We start from the raw sequence: 17,359 nt of genomic DNA, 5'->3' as shown, positions 1-17,359 counted from the left end.
TGTTACGCAATTACATGGTTTCAGTACGGGTCTTACTGAGGGAAAACAGTAGAGATCGACGATGTGTGTTCAGTGAATAATTAGAAACTTTCACAGCTTAATTACAAAATCATAATCCACTTGTTGCCTTGCTACTAATAAAATGCTAAAATGTGTGCATACCTCCCCCTCGCCCCCGGGCAAAGCCGCTGTGGCTGTAGATTTGTCAGAAAGTATCTGAAAAACTGGAAATCCTCTGTCCCCTTCACCCAAATTTGGCCTATCTCCAAAGTATAAACAGCTGAAATGATTTAAATAAAGTTTTCAGTTAAAAAAAAAAAGAAAAAAAAGAAAGAAAGAAAAAGAAAAAAAACAGGAGAGTTACAACTGGCCTGACAAAACCATGTGCCAAATTTCAGCCCAGTGTGATCTGAGACAGCCGTGATACTGAGTGCCCAGATCTAGGAACTGGACTGGAGCTAGAGACGGGCTCTTCGTTACAGTGGCCCCCTCCGGACTGGGATTATAACGTAGGGGTTATAAGGCTCCAGATGATTAAAGCTTGCCGTAGTAGATACATATTTTAGTTATTTAGTTAGATCCTTCTGGCTTATTCTTCCGTGGACGTACAGGAAATTTTCATGGATAACTGCAGTTAGTGCCAGTGGCATTGACTGGAGACTGAAATGTTTTTATCTGAGGCTCAAAGCCGCCTGCGAGTGGTTGTGTCAACTTACCTTTCCCGGGCCACTCTCAAGAGACTGTTTAACGGCGATAAGTCTGCGTTCACGTTTAAGAAAGAGCAAAGGTTCCACAATATATTTCTTGAAAATGCTGGCCTCGGTTCAGATTTAGCAGAGCCCGTGAGCACATGGCTGGATTTATTGAGGCCGTGGGCCATGGCTGCTCGGCAGATCTTGCTGAATTGGAAATGAGGCGACTGTTCCTTTGCAGGACTACCCAGCAAAAGAGCAGTATTGGCCGTTACTGCTGACCAGCGCCAAAGCTGAGTAGCCAAAGCCAAGCCGACTCATGCCTTGGAAGTATCATCACTAGGTTAACATTTAGCACAAAAAAATAAGCATTTAGATAATTCCTCTTGGACAATCAATCATCTTTCTCAAACTTTGGACATGGAAAGCAAAAGGCTAACTTTTTTTTTATCATTATTTTTGACGAGACCAAATTGATTTAGGAGAAGAAAACTCCAGGAATACAGACTTTTAAAAACAACTTACATTTTTTTTCCTACAGGCTTGATCAAGATAGCTCGGGTATATCTTGACAGGCAGCTCGGTTCTGTGCTTAGTGCCATCTGGGAGTTAGGAATATTTAATCTGATGCTGCCACAGTCCTGTTTCATCCCAGAGAATCTATTTTAAAGCTGTTTGTCCTCATAAAAAAAATACATTTAAAAAGCAAAAAGCCCAACAAAGTAACAGCATTTAATTGTTGCAAAGGTGATTTAATTCTCAGTTAATAAATGTAATCTGTGTTGGAACACTTAGATGAGGGTGTGATCCTTGTTGATTATCAGGTAAGGTCCTTAAATGTCACAGAAATAAGAGATTAGAAAGATAAAAAAAAGATAAGACTTGCAATGTTAAGAACAGCATGTAGGACAAATTTACAAGTTTACATTAATTTTAGGGAATTCAGCTGAATCTTCTGCACTGCTTTGGGATTTTAAACAGGTAAATGGTTTGTATTTGCTAAGTAAGCACAGATGCACTTTTTTGATTTATACAACTACTTTAGCTAGGTATTTTATAGCTCATTCACAGCTAAAACCATTATATTATTTCATTGTGACTAATATCCAGTTTGAACTGGATCTTTCTATAAAAAAAGAAAGAATAAAGAAACTCTTTTCAATGTAAATAAGGTCTTTTCAGCTCCTTTCTCTAAATAAACTCTTCTCCGTGTGTTAATAGTATACTGGTTCCATAATATTTGATGGTGATTTCATGGTTGCACCTTCCAGCCCCTGTTCGGATGTGTGAGAATGCAGAGTGTAAGCTGGATTCCTCTATGTATTTTTAAAGTCTTCCATGACTATTTAGAGGCATTACCCAAACTTAAGGAACACAAACAGGAATGAAAGGGTGGAAAGACTTGCTCAGACTAGGACTCCACTTGTTTAATTCACCACACCAAGAAATCCTAGGCTGACAGACAAAAAGTAGGAATGGAAAGGAACAGTTCGACAGTTGCATCTGCATCCTGGCTGTATAAAGTCATTTCCAGTTGGAAACTTCTCACCCTCCAAGTGGACCAAATTGGAGTTGGTTTAGTGAAGCTTTTACTGTATTCCTAAGGAAACTATTTCAGCAGCCGGGTGAAATTTTGCAAGGATAGGCAACCGCAGAAAGAACTAGGAGCTTCAGTGTACTTGTAGGTGAATGCGCCAGGGTGAACTACCTCTCATAGGCGCAGTGAGTTAGATGTTTGCTGAAGGACGTGAACTACTACTTCATTCTTCCCCTACCCAAATTCAGAAAAATGTAGCATATTACTGCTTCTGATTTAAGAGACAAAGTAGGGGTGAGAGAGAGATTATCTTGATGACAATCTCGATTTTATTGTATCACCTTAAAGCAGCACAAGCTGCTATACTAATGAAATTGTGTTCTTGGTTTAAAAGGGCAATTGTTAGCCTGACTTTGTACTCACTAAAAACATTTCCCCAATCTTGTTAAATTATTGCACTCATTTCAGATTTTTATGGCTGTGCAGCTTACCAGCCCTCGTTTCTGTACGTTTCATTCATTTTCCTTGTATTGATGATTAATGGAGGATGTCGAACGTTAGAGTGAGCAGGCATCAGCAAATGCAAGATCATAATTAGTTTAGCTGACGAGGGCCTCTGATAGCACTTGCATCTGGATGGAAAAATTACCCTATAGGGAACTGGCTGCTCACCAGGTCTTTTTAGTGATACATTGTGAAACACCCGATGAATCAAATGCCCTTTCAATGCCAAGAAAGTGTTCCAGTCTTGAAGCCAAAATTATGTCTGCAGAAAGCTTTCCATTTGAAATGTATCAGAGTACAATTATAACCATTGTATTTTTTTGGCATGAGCACCGCTCTTCTACAGTATGGACTGACGTTAAATAAATTACTTAAATTTTATGAAACCCTGAAATTTTGACTTACAGTGTTAGTAATTTTTAATTTATAATAAAATTAGTTTTCACCCAGGCTGTTTTTCCTTATACCCCCCCCCCATTCTTATCTTAGATGCTGAAGATTTGTTATTTATTTTTTTCCTTTGCAGAGAGGGAGCAGAGTTGAAATTCAGATTTTCTTTTCAGCAAAAGAATTCTGTTTCCTGCTTATTAGTATTTGTGCCCACAAACACAGCCTGACTTTTGTTTAAATGAGAAGTTTAATGAAATCATTACTCTGTAGAAAGAATTTAATGAGCACTACTCATAAATGTGTCTACTTTTAAATATTCTTGGATCATTATTAAAGCTGATGAATGCACAGCTCAGTCTGGTTAAAAATCAATTTGTATTTAGGAGAGTTGTACTGTGCCTTTCTTTGCCTGGCTGAAATAAAATAAATAAATAAATCCATTGATGAGACCATGTTTTCTGGGGTTTCGGATGAAGTTCAAAAGAGGTCTCATTAAGAATACTGTACTTTTTCTGTTTGGCTGAGGTTACTCCTCATTCTTCGCGGGCTGTGGGAAATATATGGTAGTTTATGCTGATTTCAAAAGTAAGTGGGAAAGACTGGGGCTGAATATCATGTATGCAATTAATGAAGTATAATCTCTGTTAAAGGAATTAGTCTGACGCAGATCCAAACTGCAATTAATTAAAATGGGGGTGTTGGAGAATTCTTGTTAGCGATCCCACTTTCAAACCGTGCAAACCAAAGAGGAATAATCTGTCGGGAGACGCAGGCAAGAAGACGGGAGAAGTTTACCGAATGAGCCCCGCCAGCTTCCAGCGCGTTTGTCAGAATCCGCTGTTTAGAAACCATCATTAATGCACAAAACCTGAAGTTCAAAAAGTTAAAGCTGTTACGCTGAAAAGGCTTTGGTGTTTCACACACCTCATCCATCACTCCGGGGTTAATTATAATGAAAATCAGCGGTGCCTATTAAGCGCGATTGAACCTGACCTCATTATGGGCAGTGTGGTTTTAGACTGTCATTGTTGCCAGTGCGCAGACAAAACTCCTGTGTTGATTTGTCCTAACTCCGCGGATCATGTGACTCACCTCTGACCTGTGTTTTTTGTTTTTTTTCCCCTGTGTGTGTGTTTTTTTTTTTTTTTTTTTTTTTCCTCCCCCCCTTCTTCTTCTTCTTCCCTATTTCAGAGACGTAGAGGCTCGGGTGTTTTTTGTGCCAATTGCCTGACCACAAAGACCTCTCTCTGGCGAAAGAATGCAAATGGTGGATATGTATGCAATGCGTGTGGCCTCTACCAGAAGCTTCACTCGGTAGGAAGAACTTACTGGTTTGCTCAGAAAAAAATAAAAAATAAAAAAGGGGGTTATGCAGCGATGCTGGGCAGCTGTGGTCTCGTCTGCTTGTGTGATTACTACCACTCCCTGGCCTGCAGTTAATTTCCTAACCGAGTTTTTCTCTATGGTCATTTTGGGATCAGATGTGATTCATTACAAAATGAGCTGGGATGCTGTGGGTAGACGTGTTTGAGATCACCAGTGATGCATTTAATTATTTCGATAGAAAATAAGAGGAAAATGATTTCTTTTCTGGGAATTCCATTTAAAGGCATACAATATGCTGTGATGAAAGCTCTTTATATTCAAGAGCTCTTGTGTTCATAATCAGAAAAAAAAAAAGAAAAATTCTTAAAGTTAGACATCACATCTGTATCCAAAATATCCTTGTGCTGTGTTTTCCTGTTGCTTTCTCTCCTCTTACCATCTCTTTTCAATAAATTTCCTAGAGGTATGAGCTTTTTTTTTCCTAGTTCTCTTTTTCCTCTCTTTCTCTACAGTCCTTGTAGTCCGCTGCAGGACTCTGAAATAACTCAGCTTCCAAGGACACTACTCAGCTGACAACACACATGACTTTGTGAGAGAAAGATTTCATCATCCCTCTGGGTCAGGCATGGCATCCATAATAATCATAGATTATCTATATTGCATTTCATCTTATCAATACTTGACTTGATCCTGAAAGATGCTGAATGATCTGGTTCATGTCCAGAAAAGCCATGCTTAAGTGTTTTCTTGAGTCAGGGCCAAAATGCTCAGAATCTGTTAGGATAAGATCCAAAAGTGAGATTTGATCCCTACTAGCTTTAATAGAAGTATATGGGAGTGTCAGGTGAGCAGGATTTGACTTCAATTTATTTATTATTACATCTCTGTGAAATAGAAAAGTATTGTTTTGCAGAAAAGCAAACTGAGGCAGCTTCTTTCTTCTGCTTCTTCTTCTGCTTCTTCTTCTTCTTCTTCTTCTTCTTCTTCTTCTTCTTCTGCTTCTGCTTCTTCTGCTTCTTCTTCTGCTTCTTCTTCTTCTGCTTCTTCTGCTTCTTCTTCTTCTGCTTCTTCTTCTGCTTCTTCTTCTTCTGCTTCTCCTTCTCCTCCTCCTCCTCCTCCTCCTTCTTTTTGGCCAAGACAACATAAGAATTTAGACTTAGAGCCAAAATCAGAAATCTAAGTTATGCCTCAGAGCACATATTTTTCAGAAAATCCTTTATCAAAAAAACACTTAGGAAGCTGCATATCAAACGCCAAGTAGTACTTAGGACTCCAAGTGTCTATGCCCGTGTCTCTTTATATGTGAGGCATAAGCTCTTAAAGCTTTAGTAGTTTTTAGGTTTTTTTGTGAATTTTGCTTGTGGTCTTGTGGACAGGTCATGTAACAGTCCTGTTTATGCAAGGTGCTGTTGAAGCAGCAAGACAATCACCAATTGGAAATGTCACCTCTGCTGTTATTTTGAGGTCCATAACTGTTTTTTGTCTCCAGAACAACCCAACCAGTCAGGTAACTTCTCAGTGGGAGAAGGAGCAATGTCATGCACAATCTCTAGCCAGCATCTTGCCTGGGTCTAGTTAAAAGTATTGTATTCCTGAAGAACTCTCCAGGTTCTAGATTTAATATCTGATTTAAAGAAAATTAATCAATGGTGAGCATCTACAAAAATTTTGTAGAAAAACAGTATGGCTTTGCAACACTAATTTGATGTTTGGGTCCAATTATTTGTAAGACTTCCATGCACATCCTCCATTATTCCTTTTTAATATATTTTCTAAACCATAGTATGACACTTCACATGATTAGTAGTATAACTTACTTCATAGATCTAAATTACCAGAATCACTTTTTTAATTCAAAACCATAGCCCAGATAATTCTCATGAATCATGTGAAACAAACTAGTATGCTTCCAACAATTAAAATTAACAATAGATTGTCAGACTCTGATTTATATGTATGGAAAGTGAGATGACACTTCTAGCTCCACTGTTCAAGTATGGCAATAAGCTGTCATTCTGTAGACATTGATATTAGTATTTTTAAATGCACTTTGACCAAGGCCTATGAGTTTAATTAAGACTCCACTCAGCTGTAGAATGATAGCAACTCCATTGCAAGTTGGAGCCTGAAATAATCAAAGAAGTCCCTCACCTGCGACACGGTCAGATGCAAAGTGATGCTCTTTTGGATGACACCAGAAAGATGAAAGTTTCTTGTATCTCTCTTTTGTCTTTCTATTTATATATTTATCTATATCTTCATGAAATATTACAGTAATTATTCATCATGTGTATTTTTGAATTAAGGAACATAAGATCATGCATTTTTTAAGGAAAGGCCTGAAACTGTAAAAATTTAGGGTAACAGAACTGTTCCCTGTTGTAAGCAAGCCCATTAAATTATATAGCTGAGCTATTTAATACATAGCTGAGTGAAATTGTTTGCATATACCCATTTGCAGGTTTACACATTTCACAACTAGTTTTTCATTGGGTTATCACTATATAGAACTACTGTCCAATTAACAAGTCAATACTCAAGACTGTGTACAATGCATTTATTTCTAAAGATCCTTATTTTACTGTTCTTTAATAAGAAGAAGAATGTGTGGTCTCTCAGATACTACTGAGTGATAATGACTGACAAATGTTAGCATCATAATGGTTCCTACTAATTCACATTTCCATTTCTATGATACCTTTGAACAGTTTTTCAATGTTTTCAGAAATGTTCAGTCTACCTATTGGTCATTTAAGTGAAACATGCCTGTTTTTTTCACATTTCTCTCTATTAATGCAAATAACTAGGTTAAAAAGTGTGAAAATATTCAAATGGTCAATTTTTAAAAGAGATTTAATGAAAGAAGATGCCTATAGTTCACTGCAAACATGCATACACTGTTCACATTTGCTGACAGGGGAAGATATACCTTAGTTTTCCCCCAAATAATGCATTTGACTACTTATACTGTGGTTCTGTTCCTCATTTTTGAAAAGTTCTGAGTGGGCCTTGGACAAATAGATTTTGTTCCATTTGATTCCTTGGCCACTTCCTCAAACTGCCTTAGCAAGGAGCTATATCATATTATTCTAGATTAGACATACACGTTCTGGTCATGGACAGGTCACACCAATTTCCCATTGTAGCTAGGAAGGCTAATCACAGCAATTTACTGAACCAATCAGTGAATTTTGTGATATTTTTAAAAACTGTTACTCATAAATTTGGAAGAGGGGGATTGCCAATTGATACAGAGATGGCAAAAATATCCATGTTCGTGATCATACTCAATATGTAATTTATGATACTTAATTAAGGGCCTGACATATACAGGCTTTTTAAAAAATAAAGTTCTGGCAATGTTTCCTTTATTTTCCAAATTGAATACCCCATGAAGATCAAGAAAAGAGCTCAAGCTTTTCTGTCTGCTTTAACAGCAAACAAATGGTGATTATTCCACTGAGTAATCACTCCAGTCAGCTAAAGACTACTCACAGGAATAGAGTCATTTGCATGCTGAAATATTTTTAAGTTGAACCTTCAATTCCTAGTGTCATTTAACTGTGAAACAAGTTTGTGGGACCCTTAACTGCAGTTATGAAGATGTTTCTTCTAACTACTTTGCAGGATCAGGCATAATACCTGTAACATAAAGAATAAGAATAAAGGTATTTATAAACTATCAAAAGGATATCCAGAATCTAAATGAAATTGCTCGATAGTGTGTAAAAAGGAGTTTAATAGTAGCGACATCAATAACAGTCTGCATTCTTACACAGCATGACAGTATTATTAGATGGAGAAGTGAGGAAGTGACACTGAGCTTGTATTAAGTATATTCTTATTAGTAAATGCTATTGCAAACTATAAACTTTATTTGTACAGAATTTAATAGAAAATACTCTAATTTTATCTTAACATAGTTTTACCTGAAACTGGTCTTGTTTTGATCTGTTCGAGGACATTGGTTCAAATGCTGATTTTTTGATAAGTTGAAATTTTGCTCATTAAGAATCTAAATCAAAGTGTATATTTCTTCTGATTTAGATTTTTAATAGAAAGTAAAATCTTAACAAGTAGCTGTGCTGGATAAAATGTAGTTAACCATTAAGAATAAACTCACCTCAGGGAAATAAATAAGTGAAAGAGGAGAAGAGGATAGCAAGTCCAGAGAGAAACTATATCTCTACAAATAATAGAGTGAGCTCTCTTGCAGCTCTGAATATTTTTATAGTAATTCAAAGTTATGAATATATATAAATTATGTTACATTCAAGGTAAAAATTGTTTTGGGTATTGACTTTAGGCCAAAATTTAATCTGTACTTTAGAACAATGTTAAAAAGAAAATTTCTAAGTAAACATATAAGTGGAATACTGTGTGGGGCACTCTTCTGGCCTCCAACCAAAACAGGATTATGTGTGCATTTGGATGAGACAAATGGCAACTGCCAGCACACCAAACTGAATGACTTTTAGGTAATTTTTGTTGTTTTAACATCTGCCCAGTAGAGCAACACATACCAGTGTTACAGCACCATCTTTCATTCACATACCATTGCCTTCCTGTTGAGGGGCCTTTCAAAGAGGCCTGGCTGCTGTCCTTCCTCATACTATTTTTTTTTTCTCTCACGCAAATGTATTTTCAGTTCTCATCTAAATAGGCCACCTACTCTGAACTAGCCTGGGGAAGTGGCAAATGGATACAGAAGTCCTCATTTCTTTCTTGCCTCTCTGCCTCTTCCTCACTGTTTTTTTCTTATACCTCTTCTTTCTGTCCTTCGGGGCTGCCTTCTCTCCCTCCTGACTTCTAGCAAAACATCAGTAACATTTAGAAAGAAATACGGTAGGGATAAAAGAGGAGGAGTGGGCACTGAAGTCCTAGGCAGATATTTTGGTGCGTAGGACCTCAGTTTTCTTCTTTGTCTTTAGTGGTCACCCTCCAGGCACCATCATCTCCTACCTACCACCATAGTGGACCTGCAATCCTGTTGCTGGGTGACCATGGTGGTTGTCGCAAGCTATGTATTTGCTTCCATTTTCTAACCATCTGGGGTGGGGGGTATGAAGATAAGTGTTACGCTTGCTTGATTCATGTCAAAGTTTGATCTATACTAACCACTGGCTGCTGTGTCATGAACAGAGAATTTTGCTTAGAGAGTCATGCAACTTCCACCTCATCCACACTCTCAGCACCCTCCTTCAGCACCCCTCTTTCCTCTCCCCTCCACCTCCCAGAGTAATAAATGCTTTGATAGCTTGAGTACTTCATACCTTTTTAAGTAAACAGGTATAGTATGTCTGAGATTCTTGACTTAATGGAATAAAACAAGCCACTTTTTTACATAATTTTAACCTGAGGAACTAGGTGCCAGCATTTTTGTCGACCTTTATTATCTGTTAAAAATAGTATTCCCAAGCACTCTTGTAGCGTGGCTCTTGACAAAGGAAAAAAAAAAAGCATGAATTTTGTCTCTCAGATGCGTTTAATGTCTCTTTCCTTTTTCCTTTTGTTTATTATATGTGTTCCATGCAGACTCCCAGGCCTTTAAACATCATTAAGCAGAACAATGGTGAGCAGATCATTAGGAGACGAACAAGAAAGCGCCTTAACCCAGAGGCACTTCAGGCTGAGCAGCTAAACAAACAGCAGAGGGGTAGCAGTGAGGAGCAAGTCAATGGAAGCCCCTTAGAGAGGAGGTCAGAGGATCACTTAACTGAAGGTCATCAGAGAGAAATTCAGCTTCCTAGCCTCAGTAAGTATGAGGCCCAAGGTTCATTGACTAAAAGCCATTCTGCTCAGCAGCCAATATTGGTCAGCCAAACTCTGGATATTCACAAAAGGATGCAACCTTTGCACATTCAGATAAAAAGTCCTCAGGAAAGTACTGGAGACCCAGGAAACAGTTCATCGATATCAGAAGGGAAAGGAAGCTCCGAGAGAGGCAGCCCAATAGAGAAATACATGAGACCTGCAAAGCACCCAAACTATTCACCACCTGGAAGCCCTATTGAAAAATACCAGTACCCACTTTTTGGACTTCCATTTGTACACAATGACTTTCAGAGTGAAGCTGACTGGCTGAGATTCTGGAGTAAATATAAGCTGTCTGTTCCTGGGAATCCACACTACTTGAGTCATGTGCCTGGCCTACCAAATCCTTGCCAAAACTATGTGCCTTATCCCACCTTTAATCTGCCTCCTCATTTTTCAGCTGTCGGATCAGACAATGACATTCCTCTAGATTTGGCGATAAAGCATTCCAGACCTGGGCCAACTGCAAATGGTGCCTCCAAGGAAAAGAGTAAGGCACCACCAAATGTAAAAAATGAAGGTCCCTTGAATGTAGTAAAAACAGAGAAAGTTGATAGAAGTACTCAAGATGAACTTTCTACCAAGTGTGTGCACTGTGGCATTGTCTTTCTGGATGAAGTGATGTATGCTTTGCATATGAGTTGCCATGGTGACAGTGGACCTTTCCAGTGCAGCATATGCCAGCATCTTTGCACGGACAAGTATGACTTCACAACTCACATCCAGAGGGGCCTACACAGGAACAATGCACAAGCTGAAAAGAATGGAAAACCTAAAGAGTAAACCTTAGCACTTAGCACAATTAAACAGAAATAGGTTTCCTTGATGGGAATTCAATAGCTTGTAATGTCTTGTGAAGACCTATAAAGCACTTCATATAGAGAGCATGCCTTATAAAAATCCCTTGTTTTTTCCTTTTCTTTTCTTCTTCTTCCCCCTTTTTTTTTCCCTTTTTTTTTTTTTTTTTATGAGTGGGTTACCAAGAAAGAAAAGAACATTTGGATGGTGGCCAGAAGGGGGAAAAGATAATTTTATGGAATATGGCCCACCAAAGCTAGCCAGAATGCAGTGAACCATGGCGAATAACCTTGAGAAAATTTTACCGGACAATTAATACCTTTGCTGTTGTGTAAGAGACATAACTGGCAAGAATGCAAAGATGTGTATATGTATATACTGCTGCAGGGGTATAGTGAACATATGCACATTGTATATAATAACTAGACTTGTTAAATATACAGATGTTAAAAGGTCATTTTCTTTTCCTTAATTTGGGCTAATTTCTGCCCTACAACATGCCTTAGTATCACTTTGTTCTCAAAGCTTTGGCAGCAATTTCATCTAGATGTTTCTCAGACTCAGCTGATTTTTAGCTACCATTTTATCACTACATTCTTTCTGGCACACTTTAATCTAGGAAAACCATCTTGTTCAAATGAAGTGTCTCTAATACGGAAGCCACACTCCGGGTTTAATTTGCATAGAACAAGGTAACCTGCTGTATTTTATTTTAATATATTTTAATATATTACATTTCTAAACCTTAAAATCTAAGGTTACTTCTCCACAGGCTTAACATTGCTATACATACCAGTCAATCCCTTCAGTAAACTTATACCAGCTTTTGCTAAGTAGCATTAAATGTCTTCATAGTACTTTTTCATACTTAAAGCTTTGTAAAAAACTATCCATGAAGGGAAAGCTCCTCAGCATAACTGCTCAGGGAAATAGGGCTAAATAACTAAATATTAAATAATTGGTTAAAGGTGCTGTTAGACGAGCCTCCATGCTTGCTACAAGGGTGTACAAGAACTGACTTTAATCATTTTCATTATAGTGTCCCAACCAGTAGTTTATTATTTTGCCACGGGGATGTAGAAGATATTACAAGCTACTGGATGCACTGTCAGATTAACTTATTTCATTAAAGAAGTTGGGAGAACAAATAGAAAAAAACCTTATTTTTCTAGTAAATATTAATGTATTACATTTCAAATAATGGTGCCTGACATATTGAATAATTATTTTCTACAGTGTACGTATGCAACAAAGATATTCCATCATGCATTAGAGTCAGTTCTGGCTCTGCCTCGCTGTTTACATTTGCAAATGTAGCAAACAAGGTAATGAAGCAACTATTTCTATTGCAGTAGGTATCTTTTTTTCTGTGTGTGTGCATTAAAGTTGTAAACGATAACATGAAATGAATGAAATTTGTTGATATTAATGGTATGGGAAAACAAGAAGGAAATGAAAATATTTTTATGCCTACTTAGGAAAAAAAGGGTAGCACTATTCATTCCAAGTACTTTTGTATTCTTAAGCTCTTAACTCACATTGTTATGCTTAAAATGATAAACATATATCCTCTTTTTATTGCTTTGTCTGTGTTTCAGAAGAAACATTTCAGAAATTATTTTGATAAGTGCTGTTTGACGATGCAGCACTGATGTTTTATTGCATTCTGTAGTAGCATTGCACTCCATTTTTACAATATTACGCAGTTGCTTTTTTGTTTTGTTTGGGTTTGTTTCTTTTTCGCAGTGCAGGGTCTTAGTTTCTTATGGTTGGATGGCAGGTGTAGCTCAACTGGTTCATGAATGTTGCAGCGAATGAAGTTTAAAATGTCTTTCTGATATTACGTTGTCTTTTGTTTCTCCATTCATGCATTTTATTTTTTAAAATGTTCTATAAAAATATCTCTGGACTAAGTCCTCACTTGAGATTATATGTAATGGGTCCTATTCTGATCTTACTTACTTGCCGCCTTTTTCAGATTTTCATGTAATTGAAACTAAAGCATCATAAGAAAAAGAATTATTGTATTTAACTTACCGGAGTCTCACCACTCTCCCTTCTAGAATTTGGTGCACTTACAAGATACTTAACGAGATAGACGGGGAGGTGGAAGATAAAAGGAGAGGTTATAGGAAATGACTTATAGGGGTTGGCAAAAGTAAAAATGGGGAGGAAATGGCCTAAACATTCAGCACTTTGACAGTCTTTTGCAAAGTAATGTGCCTAAAGCAGCCTGCAACAAACATCACCATGCATGAGAAGCACTTACACAGCTGATCACCACAGGTCTTACTGACCTTGGCAGTATTTTAGGTGTTACATTTTTGCACAGATGAAACGTTATTGCACGGTTTCTCTGACTCGTTAGGCACAAACAGGCTATTGTTCAGCATTAGGCTTGCAGTCCTTCCTGCTCCACCCATTGCTTCTATACTGGTGAGCAGCATATGGAAAATCCCACTCAATCTGCTCATGGTTGAGTTCTATAACCCTTTAATAGTGTTCTAGGTTAGCAACGGATTTTGGGCCACATTCTTCTTCTTCTATTTTTAGATGAATCTCCTGCTTGATACCAGTGCCGGACAATGTCTGGTTATGTTTTTACTATTGTTCTCCAGTAATAAGTTCTGATTTGGTTTTTGTTGATTTATTTTTGTTGGGAATTTTCTGTTTCTATTTTTTTTTGTTTGTTTCTGGTTTTTTGTTTTGGGTTTTTTTTTTCTGTGGGGACTGAAATAGATTGCCCTCGTTTTGTTACGTCAGGGTCCAGTGTGTGTCCTTTTCAGCTTTTCCAAGAAACATCGTAGGCTCATTTAGTAGTGATTTTATTGGCTTCAGAGGTAGCTGTCTGCCTGTTATCAGTAGTTACTGTTCTGACTTACTTCTTCCAAGACCTACCAGTTCCTGTAGCTTCTTCATTTGTGGAAGCTGCATCTTCATGGCAAAATATTTTGTAGGGGACGTGTGGATTATAAGACTTGAGCATCACCCTGTACTTCATAACACTCTTGCTAAACTCAGAAGCAGAGGCCAATAGGGGGAAATACACATATCAGGGTTTGGGGATGAGAAGAAATTAAATCTTTTGAGTGCAAAGAACAAGACAGAGTTCTGAACTAATATTTTACCTAGATGGTACAAATAAAATTCAAAAAAAAAAAAAAAAAAAAAAGTGATTGTTCTTGCCATGACATATTGAGATGTTCTAATGTTTCTACTTTGTAAGAAATGAGACTTCAGCCCAACCTGTTCTCTTTGATTACACCTTTCTGGAGGAGGGGGGCAGAAGGGGGGGAAGAAGGGACATTGCTTTATTCTTATCAGAAGAGAGGTGATTCCACCCCTCTTCCTAACCTCCTCAGAATGGATATTAATCAAAAGAAAAATAAGTCCTGAAATTGAAAACAAAGGTTTCTTATTTATTAACTCTCAAGTGGAAATCAGTGTTAACCCACAACATTAATTATTGCACCCACTGCATTTTGATCAATTTACAGCACTAAATTTAAACTTTCAAAAGAATTATTCTTTGTCCTCAGTTTCCAGGCATCTTCACGGTGTTGTACTTATCTTTATAATGAGCGATAGTTGAAGTTCTGAAAATGTATCTCAGATTGGACCCCAAAGTATACAGACTGTTTGAAGATACAGGCTTTGGTGCATTAATCAGCTTGCAGAATAAAGTGTCCATTTACCTAAGGATTAACACTGTATAGCTGGAACTGTGATGCAGTATCTTCTGCTAACTGAACTCTCTGTCAGTTATCACTTCGTAACTGCTGCACCCGAGGTTAATACAGTGGAAGGTGAATATTTTCCAGAGCACAGTTAGTGTTTAGGTGCTGAACTCCAACTGCCTTCCAAAAGAAGTTTTGCACCTAATTGCCACTTGTGCTGATGAAACTCTCCTCTTAAATTTTCATAGACCCACCAGAAAGCATGAGGGATGCTGGATACATCATGTCTTTATTTTTTTTTTTTTTTTTTGGGGGGGGGGATGTGATGTTTCACAATGTGTCCATTTTAAGAGAGGAAATACAGAGACGTCTCCAAAAGGTGGGGAACGCAGTGAATGAGAGATTATGTTTGCAGTTAGAAGGGTAGCAGGACAAATGCGACCAATGCTAAAACATATGCAGTGCTGAAACATAGCAGTTGTGCAGTGGGAAGACCTAACTTGGCAACTGTGGATAGGGACAGTTCAGTTCGGGGACTTGCAAACCTGTATTTAGACAGGACAATGTTGCTTTCTAGTCATAACTACCTTGTGTTTTGTGCCGAGGATGCTGCCTACCATCTGCTTTTTGCCCAGCATGTATAAATGTATTCCCATTCTTGCTCCTGTATTGATTTTTCTTGGCTGACTGAACATGCTAATTCCTAATACTGGTCAGGAAAAGCCAAAGAGATTAGAAGTTCACTTCTGTTCAGCCAGAAGGGTAGATACATTTCCCTCTGCTTCTGTGGAGACGGTTATGCTTGGCAAAGGATAGTGAGTAATTTGTCAACTTATCCAAACTGCGATAGATAAGTGAGAAATCTTTTAGAAACTTTTCCATAAAGTTAGGGTGGGCCAAAGGGAATGATTCCTATAATTTCCTCATCCCAGAATACGATCCCTCCCTACCCACTCCCTCACAATATCACTTGAGCAGCGAGCTCTGGAAAGGTGGCAGTTGGTGAGATGCTACCTGTATAATAATAATCACGTAGAATGTAATTTACCTCTTTTTAAGAGGACAAAAGAAAATGATGTCATGACTCCCAACTAGAAAAATACCAGTTCTGTTTGGGTACACTTTGTAGTGTAACATGCTTAGAATAAACATTGTAACAACAACCACACTTTTCCATGCTGTGTCCTATAATTTTGGTCTCTGAGCTCTGTGTAGAAGGAGAACAGGAGGAAAGGAAACATCTCAAAATGCCATTGTAAATTTAGCTTATTAAAAATTCACCAGCAGAAAAAGGAAAGAAAAAGTACTTTATAAAGAATGACTTCATGTTGCTAAAAATCGTCTTTAATCTGTAGCCCTGATTTGACTCTAGAATGTTGGCTCTTACTGTTTTGTCCTTACAACACATGGATGTGTTTTTTGTTCTGTTTTGTTTTGGGTTTTTTTGTTTTGTTTTGTTTTGTTTTTTTGATTTTCATAGTGCATGTTCATTTCTACTCACAAACATGTTCTTGGTGTATTTCTTATGCAAACAATCTTCAGGCAGCAAAGATGTCTGTTACATCTAAACTTGAATAATAAAGTTTTACCACCAGTTATAAATCAGATTCATGTCATTGTTTCTGGGGAGAATAATGTCACTACAACATAATGGGGCTCCGGTGAAGGCAACCCTGAGTCGAGCTCTTCTGAGAGAGTGACTTGGCCTGACAGCATCTCCGAGGAATGGTTGATGGTTTCTGAAAGGCAGAGGCACGATTGCCCAAACAATAAACACATGAAAAGCTGAGGAGCACCTTCAAGTATACATTAGCCCTAGTGCAGTCCTTCTACATTAAGGAGTCTAGATGTGATCCAGAGCTCACTCAAGTCAATGAAAAGATTTAGAGTGAAAGCCTGTTACAGTGGGATTTGAACTCTTCAAATGCTCCAGCAGCCTGACATTACTTTACTGGTTTTAGTTCTGCTTCCCTAAAGAAGAGCAAATACTGGAATAATTTTAAAACACAACTGTGAGAAAGGTTGATACTGAAATGTACACAGTGGTCTGCATTAACAGTTCTACCTTTTTCACAAAGTCCACCATGGTCTTTAAATGATCTCCTGAACTCCAGGTGGTGGTTTTACATTGTGTCCACAAATCCTCCAGGAAATCCTGCTCGCTACCATCACACGGGTCACTGATTCAGCAGCAACTCGAGATCCGAGAGTGCCACCTACAAAGCTGCCACCACCACTTCCTCTGGCAGCCTTGGAGGTTTCCTCAGAGGTCTTCAGTCTCAGCCCTGGCCAGATCAGCGCCTCAGTCCGGCGGTGATGCTCTGATGAGCTCACAGCCCATGGTGGTATGGCTCCTGGCCACCATTTCCATTATGCTGTAATTTCCTTTCTCCATAGGTTTTGTCTCATCTCCATGGCTGAGACACTGTTCACTCCCATAAAAAATACTGTTTTCAAGTAATACGAAATGGTAAAATCTATTTATACTCTTAGAGCATAAACATTCTAGAGTTCAATTTTATAAGTGCTGTGCCAAAAATAATCCCCCTATCCCAGTTCATTCTGCCAGTGAATTCAGATACAGATTCTGTGTGTTTTGTATCTTTTTAATTTCCTATAAT

At 38.0% G+C, this 17,359-nt stretch overlaps 1 protein-coding gene across 4 annotated transcripts in view; it reads left to right on the top strand.

The window, feature by feature from the left end:
- TRPS1 (transcriptional repressor GATA binding 1) overlaps window positions 1-16,340 on the top strand; it is a 216,700-nt gene extending 200,360 nt beyond the window's left edge. For 3 of the 4 annotated variants that reach the window (XM_062570557.1, XM_062570560.1, XM_062570558.1), the window contains 2 exons: window positions 4,315-4,437; window positions 9,985-16,340. In XM_062570557.1, coding sequence (XP_062426541.1) covers window positions 4,315-4,437; window positions 9,985-11,046 — 1,185 coding nt within the window. In that variant the 3' untranslated portion in view covers window positions 11,047-16,340. The remainder of the gene's footprint in view (window positions 1-4,314; window positions 4,438-9,984) is intronic. The other variant, XM_062570561.1, reaches the window with a different exon arrangement.
- Window positions 16,341-17,359: the final 1,019 nt, after the last annotated feature.

This window comes from Rhea pennata, chromosome 2 (genome assembly GCF_028389875.1).
Source record: "Rhea pennata isolate bPtePen1 chromosome 2, bPtePen1.pri, whole genome shotgun sequence".
Taxonomy (NCBI): domain Eukaryota; kingdom Metazoa; phylum Chordata; class Aves; order Rheiformes; family Rheidae; genus Rhea; species Rhea pennata.
The sequence above is the reverse complement of the archived record's forward strand: the minus strand, read 5'-3'. Positions and strand labels throughout refer to the sequence as shown.